Below are 15,634 nucleotides of genomic sequence, written 5' to 3'. Positions count from 1 at the left end.
CCCGACCTCCTATCCCGACCTCCTATCCCGTCCTCCTATCCCTTCCTCCTATCTCGACGTCCTATCTCGACCTCCTATCTTTACCTCCTATCCCGACCTCCTATCATGTCCTCCTATCTCGACCTCCTATCCCGACCTTCCCTACCTCCTATCCTGACCTCCTATCTCGACCTCCTATCCCGACCTCCTATCCCGTCCTCCTATCCTGACCTCCTATCCTGACCTCCCATCCCGATCTCCTATCCCGACCTCCTATCCTGACCTCCTATCTCGACCTCCTATCCCTTCCTCATATCCCGTCCTTCTATCCCGTCCTCCTATCTCGACCTCCTATCTTGACCTCCTAACCCGCCCTCCTATCCTGACCTCCTAACCCGACCTCCTATCCTGACCTTCTATCCCTTTCTCCTATCTTTACCTCCTATCCCAACCTCCTATCCTGACCTCCTATACCGTCCTCCTATCCCAACCTCCTATCCCATCCTCCTATCTCGACCTCCTATCCCAACATCCTATCCCGACCTCCTATCCCGTCCTCATATCCCGTCCTCCTATCCCTCCAATCCTGACCTCCTATCCCTCCTATCCTGGCCTCCTATCCCGTCCTCCTATCTCGACCTCCTATCTCGACCTCCTCTCCCGTCCTCCTATATTGTCCTCCTATCTCGACTTCCTATCCCGTCCTCCTATCCCGTCCTCCTATCTCGACCTCCTAACCCGACCTATCCCGACCTCCTATTCCGTCCTCCTATCTCGACCTCCTATCCTGACCTCCTATCCAGACCTCCTATCCCGACCTCCTATCCTGACCGCCTATCCCATCCTCCTTTCCCGTCCTCCTATCCCGACCTCCTATCCCGTCATCCTATCCAGTCCTCCTATCCCGTCCTCCTATGTCGACCTCCTATCCCGATCATCCCGTCCTCCTATCTCGACCTCCTATTTCGACCTGCTATCTCGACCTCTTATTCCGACCTCCCATCCCATCCTCATATCCCGACCTGTAATATGTGTACCAGGTATTGAAATATCTCCAGCCGTACGGAAGTTTTGTGGGAACATACATTTCCCATTGATTTGCATGGGACTTTAAACAAAAACCCCGACCCCTTTTCATGCCCTTAAGGCTAGGTTTACACTTGTTTTTTTTTTTGACAAAAATGACAATAAAAATGCCCATTCTGCCACATGGCTTTTTTTTTGTGAAAAAACGCTGCGGCCAGATGTTAGCTGCAAGTCAATAGTAAACTGCAAAATGCCAAATCCACTTGGCGTTTTTCACTTTGGCGTTTTTTTTTTTATTCTTTTGGTGTTTTTGGGCTCCTTGGCAGTTCTTAAAAAACGACCTCTTGTCGAGACTTTGGCGTTTTTTCGGGAAAATCTTGTCGTTTTTCTCCCATAGAAGTCTATGGGAGTGAAAAAATGCCAAGAGAAACGCCATGTGGGTTTTAACTTTGGCGTTTTTTCAGGCGTTTTTTATTCTTTTTGGGATTTTAACGATCCCAAAAAGTGATGGAGATACCTTTTTTATTAAAATTTCATAGGGTATCATAAAAAAAAATTATAAAAAAGATATAGTAGTGATGGAAAAAATTGTATTTTACGAAATTTATCTTTTTTAGAACGGGTGGGCGGGTGGGGACCTAAAAATGTAGCCAACAATAATAATAAAAAAAGTAGTGTGTGTGTTTTTAACTTTATTTTAACATTTTTTAGGTAGTACTACTACTCACAGCATGGAACACACTGTTCCATGATGGGAGTAGTAGTTACCTGTACTAATTGACAGATCGCCCCTTTGCGATCGTCCTGTATGATGTATAGATGTGGCGGCCGCTCTTCTATGGTCCCCTGCACTGCCGTATATATACACATATTCATATTTCCCGCAGAGAGCTGTGATTGTCAGATGGTTCCAGCCAATCACAACTCTGTGGGATATATGAATATGTGTAAATATATATATATATATATATATATATATATATATACGTCAGTGCAGGGGACCATAGAGGAGCAGCTGCATCTATACATACAGGATGATCGTAGGTGTCAGGAGGAGTGACATCTGCTGTGATCTGTCTATTAATGCAGATACTACAGCTCCCAGCAGAGTGTGCTCCATGTTGGGAGTAGTAGTACCTGCAGTAAGGGACAGATCACAGCGATGTCACTCCTCCTGACACCTGCTGCGATCGTCCTGAAGTGGCTGTCGGGATCAGCTGTTCTCAAGGCTACAGAGCCGGGTGAACAGCTGATACTGAGCAGTATATACAGTGAGCCTGCAATGTGTATACAGTATACACATTGCTGGCTCACTTAACCCCTTGCTGAGCTGTGCGCTATGTGCAAGCCCAGCAAGGAAAGAGTTAACTTACACTGCTAGACAGTGTAGGTTAACCCTTTGGGTGGGATACAGTATATACAGCTATCTATAGATAGCTGTATATAGTGTATACAGAAGATGAAGGAATCCCCTTCCTCCCTCCAGTCCCCGCGGGTCCGTGTAGCTCTGCCCCCTAGTGATGACGTAATTAGGGGCGGAGCTTCAGACAGAATCCAGTATGGTAAGGGTATAAGGCTCTGTTAACATTGTCCGTTTTGGATAATGTGAACAGACCCTTCTGCCAGTGTCTTACCAGATAGGGAGACTCCAGCTGTTGGTAAACTACAACTCCCAGCTAGTGTTGAGCGGCATAGGCCATATTCGAATTCGCGAATATTCGCGAATATATGGACGAATATTCGTCATATTCGCGAATATTCGCATATTCGTAATATTCTCGTTTTATTTTCGCATATACGAATATTCGTGTGTGCGAAAATTAACATATGCGAAAATTTGCATATACAAAAATTAGCATAAGCGAAAATTCGCATATGCGAAAATTCGCATATGCAAATTTTGCATATGCGAAAATTCGCACACCGGTCTCACACAGTAGTATTAGAGCCTTCTTACACCACATAAGCTGGAAGCAGAGAGGGCTGATCACTGTGATGTGTACTGTGAAAAAAATTTAAATAAAAAAAAATACAAAAAAACGAATATTCGTAATTACGAATATATAGCGCTATATTCGCGAATATTCGTGAATTCGCGAATATTCGCGCATTCGAGAATATGCTATATTCGCGAATAAAATTCGAATTGCGAATATTCGCGAGCAACACTACTCCCAGCATGCCCAGACAGCCAAAGGCTGTCTGGGCATGCTGGGAGTTTTAGTTTTGCACCAATTGGAGGCTCCCTGTTGCGGAAGACATTGCATTGTGGGCGCGCTCCCCTGCGGAGAGTGCAAAAAATGTCCTAACCCCTTTTTTGTGTTTTTTTTTCTTCTCTTTTCAGATCCGTGTATGCTGAGGATTACGGCAGATTCCATGGATTACAACAGATGAACTGGATTTTTTTTTAATAAAATGGTTAACAAGGGCTGTGGGGAAGTGTTTTTAAAAAATATATATTTTTCCAATGTGTTGTGGTTTTTTTAATGGAATTTTCAGGCTTAGTAGTGGAAGCCGGTCTTATTGACGGAATTCATTACTAAGCCAGGGCTTAGCGTTAGCACCAAAAACAGCTAGCGCTAACCCCCAATTATTACCCCGGTACCCACCGCCACAGGGGTGCCGGTAAGAGCCGGTACCAACAGGCCCGGAGCGTAAAAAATGGCGCTTATGGGCCTAGGCGGTAACATGCTGGCATTATTTAGGCTGGGGAGGGCCAGTAACAATGGTCCTTGCCCATCCTGGTAACGTCAAGCTGTTGCTGTTTGGTTGGTATTGTGCTGAGAACGAAAATACGGGGAACCCTATGCGTTTTTTTTATTATTAATAAATAAAATAAAAATTGCACAGGGTTCCCCGTATTTTCATTCTCAGCACAAAACCAACCAAGCAGCAACAGCCTAACGTTACCAGGGTGGGCGAGGACCATTGTTACTGGCCCTCCCCAGCCTAAATAACGCCTCCCCAGCCTAAATAACGCCTAAGCCCGGGAGCGCCATTTTTTATGCTCTGGGCCTGTTGGTTCTGGCTCTTCCCGGCATCCCTGTGGCGGTGGGTACCGGGTAATAATTGGGGGTTAGTGCCAGCTGATTTTGGGGCTAACACTAAGCCCCGGCTTAGTAATGGATTCCGTCTATTAGACAGCCTCCATTACTAAGCCTGAAACTTCAATAAAAAAAACACAACACATTGGAAAAATTATTTTATTTAAAAAAAACACTCCCCCACAGCCCTTGTTAACCATTTTCTTAAAATAAAAAAAATCCAGTTTATCCGTCGTAATCCATCAAATCTGCCATAATCCTCTGTATACACGGATCTGAAATGAGAAGAAAAAACCCCACAAAATATTGGTTACTACATTTTTGTCACTGTCCGCTGGGTAGAGCGCCCATATTGCAATGTCTTCCCAAACAGGGAGCCTCCAATTGTTGCAAAACTGCAACTCCCAGCATGCCCTGGCAGCCTTTGGCTGTCCGGGAATGCTGGGAGTTGTAGTTTAGCAACAGCTGGAGTCTCCCTATCTGGGAAGACACTGCCAGAAGGGTCTGTTCACATTATACAAAACGGACAATGTGAACAGAGCCTTACAGAGCCTTACCAGCCTGACTCCTGTCTGTAGCTCCGCCCCCTAATGATGTCATCACTAGGGGGCAGAGCTACATGAACCCGACGGGGACAGGGAGCGAGGAAGTTAAGTGGACCTCCTGTTCTGTATACACTATATACAGCTGTCTATAGATAGCTGTATATTCTGTATATCGCACAAAGGTGCTATAGGAGCAGGGAGTCCTGTCAGTCTGGTGACAGGATTCCCGGCTCCTGTATAATATACACGGGGACACTATGTTCCCTTGTATACTATACGGTCGGGGGAGGTGAGTAGTGATGGTATACATCACTCCTCATCTCCTTACACTCTGTGGACCGGGCGCTCAGCATCCGACTCACAGAGTGGTACCTGAAGGCAGTGAAAAAACTGCCACAGGGTACAAAACTGGCTGTTTCCACACACCAGGGAAAACACCAGAAAAACTGCCAAAATGCAGGAAAAACCTGTGGCAGTTTTTCTGGCGTTTTTGCTGGTGTTTTTTTTTTTAGGTGGAAACCTAGCCTTAGGGTGGAATTTCGAAAAATCCTTTCTTATTCCTTGTCTATGTCTTAAAAACAACACCTGTGCAAAAATTCAGGTTTCTAGGTCCAAGGGTTTAGGCTGGGCGTTGATGAGTCAGTGAGTCAGGTCTTCTCTTTTTATATATGAGATGAAAATTGGCTGTGTCTCCAATGGTGAAATTGATTGTGTTCATTTTACTTCATTCCAGGTGTCATAATGGCTTCTGAGGGAATGGAAGAGGTGAGTACCATAATGTTATATATTAAATAGATGCATTCTAGTAGATTTACAGTTTGCATTGAGAACTTCTTCTTTGTTCAATGCAAAGCCACCCAAGAAGATAGTAATTTGTAGCTGAAGGTTAATTATCATTATCACGCAAAGGTATATTAGCTGGTATTTCCCTTTGTTTTCTCTTTTTTTATATATATATTCCATTAAGGATATATTGGAACTGTTGTTAGAAGGTGTTTTATATAGAATATGAAGTTACTGGCACACTAAATGTCAACCACTGATAAAAGAGCAGCATTTAGAGAGAGCTCCTATAATAATTAACACATAGATGATAATCTTTTTGTAGGTTCTTAGAAATAGAGATGTTGATGATTGTTACAGAGCTGAATGAGGATCCTCTAACCTGTGTGGCAGATGACTTAGACTGTATCAAGGAGCGGAGTCTAAGGTGCCGCTGGTCTTCACCAGAGCCCGCCACAAGGCAGGATGGGCTTGCTGTGGCAGGCGACACCCAGGTCGCTACCCCCCACACGGCTCGACCACACAGGTAGCTGGACAAGGCGAGGATAAGGTAGTAGCGAAGTCAAACGTAGCAGAAGGTCAAGGCAGCCGGCAAAGGTGCGAAGTCAAATAACGTAGCAGGATGGTCTGGATACACGGGGAAGGAAACAAGCAATATGGATGCTTAATCTCAGGCTAGGGGCACTGAAGATCTGACAGGGACGTGTGGGAGGTGCCGGGACTTTATAATGTAGTGTCAGGTGCAACAACTAATTGTGGGCGCACTGGCCCTTTAAATTTCAGAGCTCCAGCACGCGCGCGCCCTAGGAGACGGGGACGCGTGTGCCGGAGCTGAGACACAGAAGAGGAGGCAGCAGCAGAGCGTGGTGAGTGATGGGCTGAGATTCGCATTCGGGTGCGTTCTTAGATGCGAATCCCAGCCCCGCCAGCAAGACGGGGACACAGGGACACTGCGCTCACGGCCGGAGCGTAGAGTGTAACAATGATCTTATGGAAACAGACATTTTTCTGCACTTTCTGTTGATAAAACTCTTAAAGTGTTTTTTCAACTTTAAAAAAAAAAAAGAGGCCACTGTTAGAAATATACCATTGTCACTGCTGCAGTCAATCTCTTGCCTCATGCTAACACATCAAATATGACTTAAAAGGGTTGTCTGGCAGAATAGATTTTTTTCAATAAATTTGCCCAGGCTGTATAATAGCATAAAATGCCTATATTTATCTCCTACACTCCCTTCACAGCCTCCTTATCATGGCACATGGTCTATAGTAAACTTCCCTTCTTGGTTCTACAGATTGCGCGTCACATTGCCGCTTAGCCAATCACTGACTGATGTGTGATACCGCTGCAGCTGGTGATTGGCTGAGTGGCAATGTGATGTATTCATAATTTACCAGAGACTAAGTGTCCTGATAACAAGGCTGTGGAGGATCAAGGGAGTACCTGTCGGCAACAAATTTTTTTTAATGTATTGTAGATAATACAATTATATGTATATTTGTTATATACATTGGTTAAAAATATTGTATATTTTTTGGGGAAAATATGCTGTCCCTGTAGCTATTGTCTGTTTGTCTCTATGAGGAGTCCAAAAACAGGAAGTGAGGGTAGGACAAGCAGGAATCTGTGCAGGCTTGTCAATCATCCTGATGTATGAGCCAGAAACATGTTGTAGAGCCTCAGTGCACACTGTCCTGCTTTTTCTTAGTGCACAGAGCCCTGCTTGTCCACCCTCACTTCCTGTATTTGGACTCCTCATAGAGACACACAGGCAATAGCTGCAGGGACAAAAATTATACACATTTCTAACCAATGTATATTACAAATATACATATAATAGTATTATCTACATTATATGTAGATATTTTGGTCTAGAGGGATTAGGCGGGTGTCCCGCCCCCTTGTTTCTAGTGTTTTAAACTGTGAAGTCTATTTTTGCTACATGTTATGTAATATAATAAAGAATTAGTGAGATGGTATTAGTGTGTGCCTTAATATGTTCTTTTAACCTAACCTACCTAACTTTGGACCCAAATTTCTGTCCTGGGTCAGAAGGGTTTGGGTACATATTAAGCAAGATATTTCCCTACGTTCCTATGCTCTGTCTCTTAATATAGGGGGCCTGTTGAGTGTCATTCAGTTTAGATACTTGAGGGTTCAAAACTCCATACTGGGGCCGGTTTTGGTGGGCAATCTGTACAGCTGTGCCACCTCCCGACTAAGCACTTACTGCAATCAGAGAAACAAAAGAGCAATACTTTGTGGATGCTGATTAAACAACATTGATTTCTACTATTTTATTGTAGCTCCAAAAAAAAAAAGCATTAAAAGAGCATATAAGATTACGTGTAAAAACTCACAGCTGGTTCCCAACCAATTTTGACAGTGATTTTGTCAGAGGTTTACCATCTGGGTAATCAGTTAACAATATAGAGTCATAGGCCCAAATTTATCAAAGAATGTCTACGGTAGAGCTATTTTCTCATGTTTATTTGGGAGGTGGGTTTGACTAGTGTGCATCTTATTTATCAAGAAGGTGCAGCAGGATGATGAATTTTGCGCAACTCTGCTGTGGTGGAAAAAGCTCTACCACATACACTTTTTCTAGACTTTTTCTTGTGAGGGAGGGAAGTAGACACTTTTCGGGTCCTGAATTTGGCAGGTTAGGTGTTTTTACTTACTTTCACAGAGCTGCTGTGACATTTTTACTTGCATTTTAGATGCTACAATCAAATTTGATTAACACACAAAACAGTAGAGGCACTACCTCAATAGTAGACCATAGGCCACTAGAACATATACACCAAAGATTAAGGTCAGAAAAGTATTAGTCTTTATTTCACAATACTTAAAACAATAAACAGATTATAACATAAGCATAAATAAAAAGACGGTTACACACACAAAAGAAGAGATGATGATATCACATAGGGCGCCTGGTAAGAGTTATCAACCTACATAATAATAGGTGGAAGGTTTGGACAAAATCACAGGTAAGTGATATGTTCAGTATGTCAGAAAAGGCGCAACAACAACTAATATAGATATAAATATACAATGCAGGGGTGAAGGCTGGAAAGAAAAGAAGGTCACAGATAACAATGAAGAGACCGGTAACACCATATACCCCACATGCAATACCTAGGTATCGCATGTGGGGTATATGGTGTGACGGGACCTCTTCACCCCTGCATTGTATATTTATATCTGTATTAGTTGTTGTTGCGCCTATGTGATATCCTCATCTCTTCTTCTGTGTGTGTAACAGTCTTTTTATTTAGGCTTATGCTATAATCTGTTTATTGTTTTAAGTGTTGTGAAATAAAGACTAATATTTTTATGACCATCTTTTTTCAGCCTTAATCTTTGGTGTATAATCAAATTTGATTGCGGTGTCCAAGGTGTTAAAGCTGGGCATCACCGTGATCGGTGATGTCTGGCATTAGAGATGGGTCCTGGTGGCAGATAGCTGCCAGGACCACCCAGCTATGACCCGTGCTCAGCTCCTGAGCGCATGTCATAGAAGGGGAGTGGGACGCTGTTGTCCACAAGAGGTTAAAGGTTGAATTGCGGAAGGTAGAAGTGATTCTCACGCCTACAGGTGGTGTAGCTTTGCACCCAAAATAGCAACTTTTGACAAAAAGTCGCAAATGATAAATACGTGCCCACTGCATGGTCAAAAAGAAAAAGTTCTACGGGTAGGCAAAAATAGTGAAACTGTCTATATCATAAGATGCATAAAATTAGCTAAATATGATTATATTAACCAAAGCATATGATAAGAGCACACTTGAAGGGTGTGTGGATATTTTTTTTACATTTAGGCTTGTTTTTTTTTTTCTAGCAGTTTTTGGAAAACTACCACTGCAGTTTTTGAGCCAAAGCCAGAAGTGTATTCAAAAGGAATAGGACATATAAAGGAAGGACTAAGGCTAAGTTTCTACTTGTTTTTTTTCAAATGCCAAGAAAAACGCCGCATGGCGTTTTTTCGTCCAAAAAACGCTGCGGCCACATGTTAGCTGTAAATCAATGAGAAATCGCTAAATTCTTTCTCCACTTGGCGTTTTTTGAAATCCTTTTGGCGTTTTTCAGCTCCTTGGCGGTTTTCCAAAATCGCAGCATGTTGAGCCACTGGCGTTTTTTTAGTCAAAATCGTGGCGTTTTTCTCCCATAGAAGTCTATGGGAGTGAAAAAATGCCAAGAAAAACGATATGTGGGTTTTAACTTTGGCGTTTTTGCTGGCGGTTTTTATTCTTTTTTGGACTTTAGCGATCCAAAAAAGTGATGGAGATACCTTTTTTTAATAAAGTTTCGTAGGGTACCATTAAAAAAATAAGAAAGATACAGTAATGAAGGAAAAAATTGTATCTAACGAAATTTATCTTTTTTCGAACAAAATTTTTATAAATTTTTAAGACAGGTATCAATTTATGTGGGCGGGTGGGTACCTAAAAATGTAGCCGACAATAATAAAAATGTAGTGTGTGTGTGTTTTTCACTTTTTTTCTTTATTTTTAATTTTTTTTTTAGGTAGTACTACTATTTCCAGCATGGAACACACTGTTCCATGATGGGAGTAGTAGTACCTGTGCTATTTGACAGATCGCCCGTTGCAATCCTCCTGTATAATGTATAGATACGAGCAGCCGCTCTTCTATGGTCCCCTGCACTGATGTATACGTACACCTATTCATATTTCCTGCAGAGAGCTGTGATTGGCCAGATGGTTCCAGCCAATCACAGCTCTCTGTGGGAAATATAGGTCAATGCAGTGGACCATAGAAGAGCGGCCGCCCGGATCTATACATTATACAGGAGGATCACAGCGGGTGTCAGGAGTGACATCCGCTGTGATCTTTCCTTAACTGCAAGTACTACTACTCCCAACATGGAGCACACTCTGCTCAATGCTGGGAGCTGTACTACCTGCATAAATAGACAGATCGCAGCGGGTGTCAGAAGTTACACTTGCTGCGATCTGTCTATTAATGCAGGTACTGCAGCTCCCATCATGGAGCAGAGTGTGCTCCATGTTGGGAGTAGCAGTGCCTGCAGGTAAGAACAGATCACAGCGGGTATCACTACTGACACCCGATGCGATCGTCCTTTCTATAGCAGAGATGCAGAGCGGCTTTCTCCTGTGCTCCGCATCTCTGCACTATACTCCGGCCGGCCACTCACTCATTCATTCACCACTCTGGGAGGAAAATATGAATGAGTGATGTTCTATTCACATCACTGGCTGGAGTCCAGAGCAGAGATGCGAGTGCTGTATAGAGCCGCTCCGCATCTCTGCTATATTATGGACGATCGCATCTGGTGTCACAACTGACACCCGGGGCGATATGTCTATTAGTACAGGTACTACTACTCCCACCATGGAACAGTCTTTTCCATGCTGGGAGTAGTAGTACTACCTAAAAAAATGTAAAAAAAATAAAATAAAATAGAGAAAAAAAGTGTAACACACACACTTTATTAAAAATTAATTCAAATTTATTTATAAAAAATATATAAATGTCATTAAATACATATTTTTTCCATCACTACAGCATCCTTTTTTTTTTTTTTTTTTTTTTTTTTTACTACCCAACAAATTTTGGGTACCAAAAACAAAATGCCAAGGTGCAATTTCCACACAAATGAAAAAAACGGCTGAAAAACGGCTGAAAAAATGCCAGATGCATTAAATTTCACTGGCGTTTTTTCATGCGTTTTTTTCAACCCAAAAAACGCTGGACAAAACAACAAGTAGAAACTTAGCCTTACACTTCTCCCTGTAGTGGCAGTTTTCCAGAAACTGCCAGAAAAAAACAAGTGGAAACTTAGCCTTACACAGACTAATGCTAGGTTTCCACACAGGTTTTTTTTTCTGGCCCTTTTTGGAGAACTGCCACTGCAGTTTTTGAGCCAAAGCCAGAATTGCATTCAATAGGAATGAGAAATATAAAGGAAAGATTTATACTTCTTCTTCTTACTTGATCCACTTCTGACTTTGGTTCACAAACTGCAGAGACAGTCTTCCCAAAAATGCCAAAAAAAAAAAACCTGTGTGGAAACCCAGCCTAAGACCACTTTCACACAGCAGTATTTTGCATCAGTATTTGTAGGTCCAAACAGTTTAGGTTTCACTCCTTGTTTTGCTTTACAAATATTGATGCACAATACTGACCAAAATACTGTCGTGTGGAAGTGGCTTCAAAGGAGACTGTTATGCGAGCTGAGCAGGAATTTTCTATGTGTCAGAATAAAAGCAGAACGTGCTGTATAATGGGGACCATTGACCATTTAGGTTACAGCAACATGGGTTTTGGGCAGGTAAGTATAAGGTCATTCAAATTTTTAAGTCAATCTAGGACAAAAAAAATGTGTGCTGGACAACCCCTTTAAATATTTGACAGATTACTGTAATTAAGATCTGCCTGCTTCTAAACTGTATCTGAGATTTCTGTACAGCTACAGCACAGCGTGAAATATTTTTAGCATTTTCTTTCTCAGTAATTTTCAGCATTTTGTGAAAATGTTAAATAATTTACCTTGCATCATAGAGATCGCTGATGTGAAAAAGAAAAATGAAAGCATAAAATAACTTCTGATACCTTCTAAGTGATACCTTCTGATTTCATCCAATATGCTTGCTTTTATCCTCGTATAGTATTAATGAGGAAAAAAAGAACATTTACATTCACAATTCATTCCACATTAAAGATGACAGGTGTAATTATATTGTTGCACTTTCAATTATCCTGATGACAAATCTGGTTGTAGTTGAGGAAGCGCTAATATTGTTCTATTTAAATACTATGGAAAAAAACATGTTATAAAAGGGGTCAGGATGCCTTAGAAATACAAAATAAGAATACTTATGTCAGGTTACAAATAGTCAAATAGTGGCGCTTATCTTAGGCTTCTTTCACACTGTGAAAGTTGCTCCTTTACAAACATGTTAAGGGCTCTTTTTTCTTTTTTCTTTTTTCCACTTTGACTGTCCGTTACGGAGCATAACGGGAGTCATAACAGGCAAAGAGAATCCCATTAACTTGAATAGGATTCCTCTAACATCCGTTATAACTCCCGTTTTTGTGGCTGAAGATAGCGGGAGAAAAAGACGTGTCATGTACAAATTTTTTTCCCTCACTATCTTCCTAATGGACGTCACCTACCGGGGCGAAAACGGTAGTGTGAAAGAAGCCTTAAACTCCAACTCTTAGGCCACGTTCACATGATAGAAATTCCACATATCTGCATGAATTCTGCACCCACATTGGTTCTGTGCAGAATTCTAGAGTTTTTTATCATTTCCGAAATTTGTGCGGAATGTCCGCACGAATTCCGCATGATTCCGCAACTGAGTAAAATATAGACTTTATTTCATTAAACAGTCAAAGTTCATTCATTCCACATGCATTCCATGCAAATTCCAAACAAATTCGACAGAAAGTCAGCCCCATTGACTTCAACAGGATTCCGCAGCCGAAGTCTGGAAAAATATGAGACCAGATTTATATTTTTCCGGACCACAGAAATCGGAATTTCAGCAGTGGAATTTTACATATGGAAATTCTGCTGTGTCATTGCAGAATCCCATTACTAATACATTTAGGCCAAGCATGTCAAACTCAAAGGCTAACATGGGCCAAAAAAACAACGTTTAAGTTTATGTGGGCCGCATAAAAAAAAAAAAACATGCCCTCCATGCACAACACCCCATGTCCCCTTTGCAGAACAACCCATGCTCCCCTGCGCAACATCTCATGCCCCCTGCACAATACCCCATGCCCCCTTTGCACAAGACCCCATGCCCCCCTGCACAACACCTCATGACCCTCTTTACAAGACCCCATGCCCCTTTTGTACAACACTCAATGCACCCTTTGTACAAGACCCCATGCCCCCCTTCACACAAGATCCCATGCCCCTCAGTTCCCCCACATTAGGTGTGCAGTACAGTTCCCCCACATTAGGTGTGCAGTACAGTTCCCATACATTAGGTGCAGTATAGTTCCCCCACATTAAGTGCAGTACAGTTCCCCCACATTAGGTGTGCAGTATAGTTCCCCCACATTAGGTGCAGTATAGTTCCCCACATTAGGTGCAGTATAGCTCCCCCACATTAGGTGCAGTACAGTTCCCCCACACTAGGTGCAGTACAGTTCCCCCACATTAGGTTGGCAGTATAGTTCCCCACATTAGGTACAGTACAGTTCCCCACATTAGGTGCAGCATAGTTCCCCACAGTAGGTGCAGTACAATTCCCCCACATTAGGTGCAGTATAGTTTCCCCACATTAGGTGAAGTATAGTTCCCCCAGATAAGTTGCAGTATAGTTCCCCACATTTGGTGCCGTACAGTTCCCCCACATTAGGTGCAGTACAGTTCCCCTACATTAGGTGCAGTATAGCTCTCCCAAATTAGGTGCAGTACAGTTCCCCCACATTAGGTGCAGTACAGTTCCCCCACATTAGGTTGGCAGTATAGTTCCCTACATTAGGTGCAGTACAGTTCCCTCACATTAGGTTGGCAGTATAGTTCCCCCATATTAGGTTGGCAGTATAGTTCCCCACATTAGGTGCAGTAAAGTTCCCCACATTAGGTGCAGTATAGTTCCCTACATCAGGTGCAGTATAGTTCCGCCACATTAAGTGCAGTGTAGTTCCCACATTAGGTGCAGTATGTTCCCCCACAGACATACAGCTGGCCTGTGTTCTTCCCCACTTTAGTGCTCTTACCACCACTCCTCCGATCCGGCCATAGCAGTAGGTCCCGGGACCGGAGGAGCGGTGGTCTGAGCACAGAAGCTGACGTGCTGCTGGTCACTTACCATGCTGGCCAGCGCGCCTTTTCCACCTCCATGTTCCACTCCTCCGCACCTCCGTTGCTATGGGCGCACGCACGGATGTCAGTGACGTCCCGGTGTGCGCTATCTCCCGGCGGCCCCTGCATTTTTTAAATTAACGCGAGAGTTGACGGGGGCATCCCTGTGTCCTGAAAACATCTTTCGGGACACAGGGATGTCCTCAATAGTGATGGGGGGATCCGCCACTGCAGGGCAAGCATCTGCTCTGCTTGGGCCGCAAAGATATTCATCGTGGACCGCATGTTTGGCACCCATGATTTAGGCGATTCAGCACGAAAAAATTCACGTGGAATTCCACACAGATTTTCTGCCATGTGAATGCGGCCTTGTGCTATGTTCACACGGCTATGTTCTGCACGGAATTCTGCATGAATTTATAGCACATTCACTTCAATGGGATTTTTGCAACTAAAATTTTGCTGCGGAAATTCTGCTGTGTGAAAGGCACAGTGGAATCCCATTGAAGTGTATTAGCTATAAATTCATGCAGAATTCAGTGCAGGCATTCTGCTGGCCTTACTCAAAAAATGTGAAGCATTAATAAGAGTTGCTAGTATGAATTACAATTTGCTGTGGCCCATTATCATTTCCCGTACTTTATCAAACTAGGATGTTTGGCTTTAAAGTCTATACCATACAACCTGTCAATAATGACAGTCCCAGTTGATTATCTAAAAATCTGAAATTATTGGAGGAGATTTATCAAAAACTCTGCAGAGGAAGAGTGGTGCAATTGCCCATGGCAACCAATCAGATTGCTTCTTTTATTTTTAAAGAGACCTGTGGAAAAAATGAAAGAAGCAATCTGATTGGTTGCTATGGGCAACTGCACCACTCTTCCTCTGCACAGGTTTTGATAAATCTCCCCCATAATCTCAGTCACCTTACCAAACATTTGCTACCTGGATCCAGTAACTGTTTCACTACTGGGAATGAGGTCCGGTAACCCCTGTTACAGAGAGCTACATCACATATTCATGGCAGATCCTGTGGATATGCTGTAAATGCCTAATACAGAAACACCCCTTTAACCCCTAGACTCCATTGGGTCCAAACGTATGCCCTTGCAGTCTGGGACTTAACACACCAGGGTGTAAATGTACGCTCTGGCATGTTAACTAACCATGAAACAAGTGTATCAGTAGCCAAAATATCACTGCTAATGACGGTCATTAACCCTTTCTTTACCGTGATCAAAGCCGATCACAGCATCTTAAATGTTAAATGACATATGCTGGTTAAAGGGATACGCCACTGGAAAACATTGTTATAATTTTTTTTTTTTTTAAATCAACTGGTGCCTGAAAGTAAAACAGATTTGTAAATGACTTCTATTTAAAAATGTTAATCCTTCCAGTACTTATCAGCTGCTGTATGCTCCACAGGAAGTTCTTTCCTT

At 42.7% G+C, this 15,634-nt stretch overlaps 1 protein-coding gene across 4 annotated transcripts in view; it reads left to right on the top strand.

Moving 5' to 3' along the window:
- IPCEF1 (interaction protein for cytohesin exchange factors 1) overlaps positions 1-15,634 on the top strand; it is a 217,152-nt gene that overhangs the window by 120,077 nt on the left and 81,441 nt on the right. For all 4 annotated transcript variants that reach the window (XM_056567041.1, XM_056567039.1, XM_056567038.1 and 1 more), the window contains one exon: positions 5,328-5,359. In XM_056567041.1, coding sequence (XP_056423016.1) covers positions 5,336-5,359 — 24 coding nt within the window. In that variant the 5' untranslated portion in view covers positions 5,328-5,335. The remainder of the gene's footprint in view (positions 1-5,327; positions 5,360-15,634) is intronic.

Source organism: Hyla sarda, chromosome 3, assembly GCF_029499605.1.
Source record: "Hyla sarda isolate aHylSar1 chromosome 3, aHylSar1.hap1, whole genome shotgun sequence".
Lineage (NCBI taxonomy): Eukaryota > Metazoa > Chordata > Amphibia > Anura > Hylidae > Hyla > Hyla sarda.
This window is presented reverse-complemented; position numbering and strand designations above follow the sequence as displayed.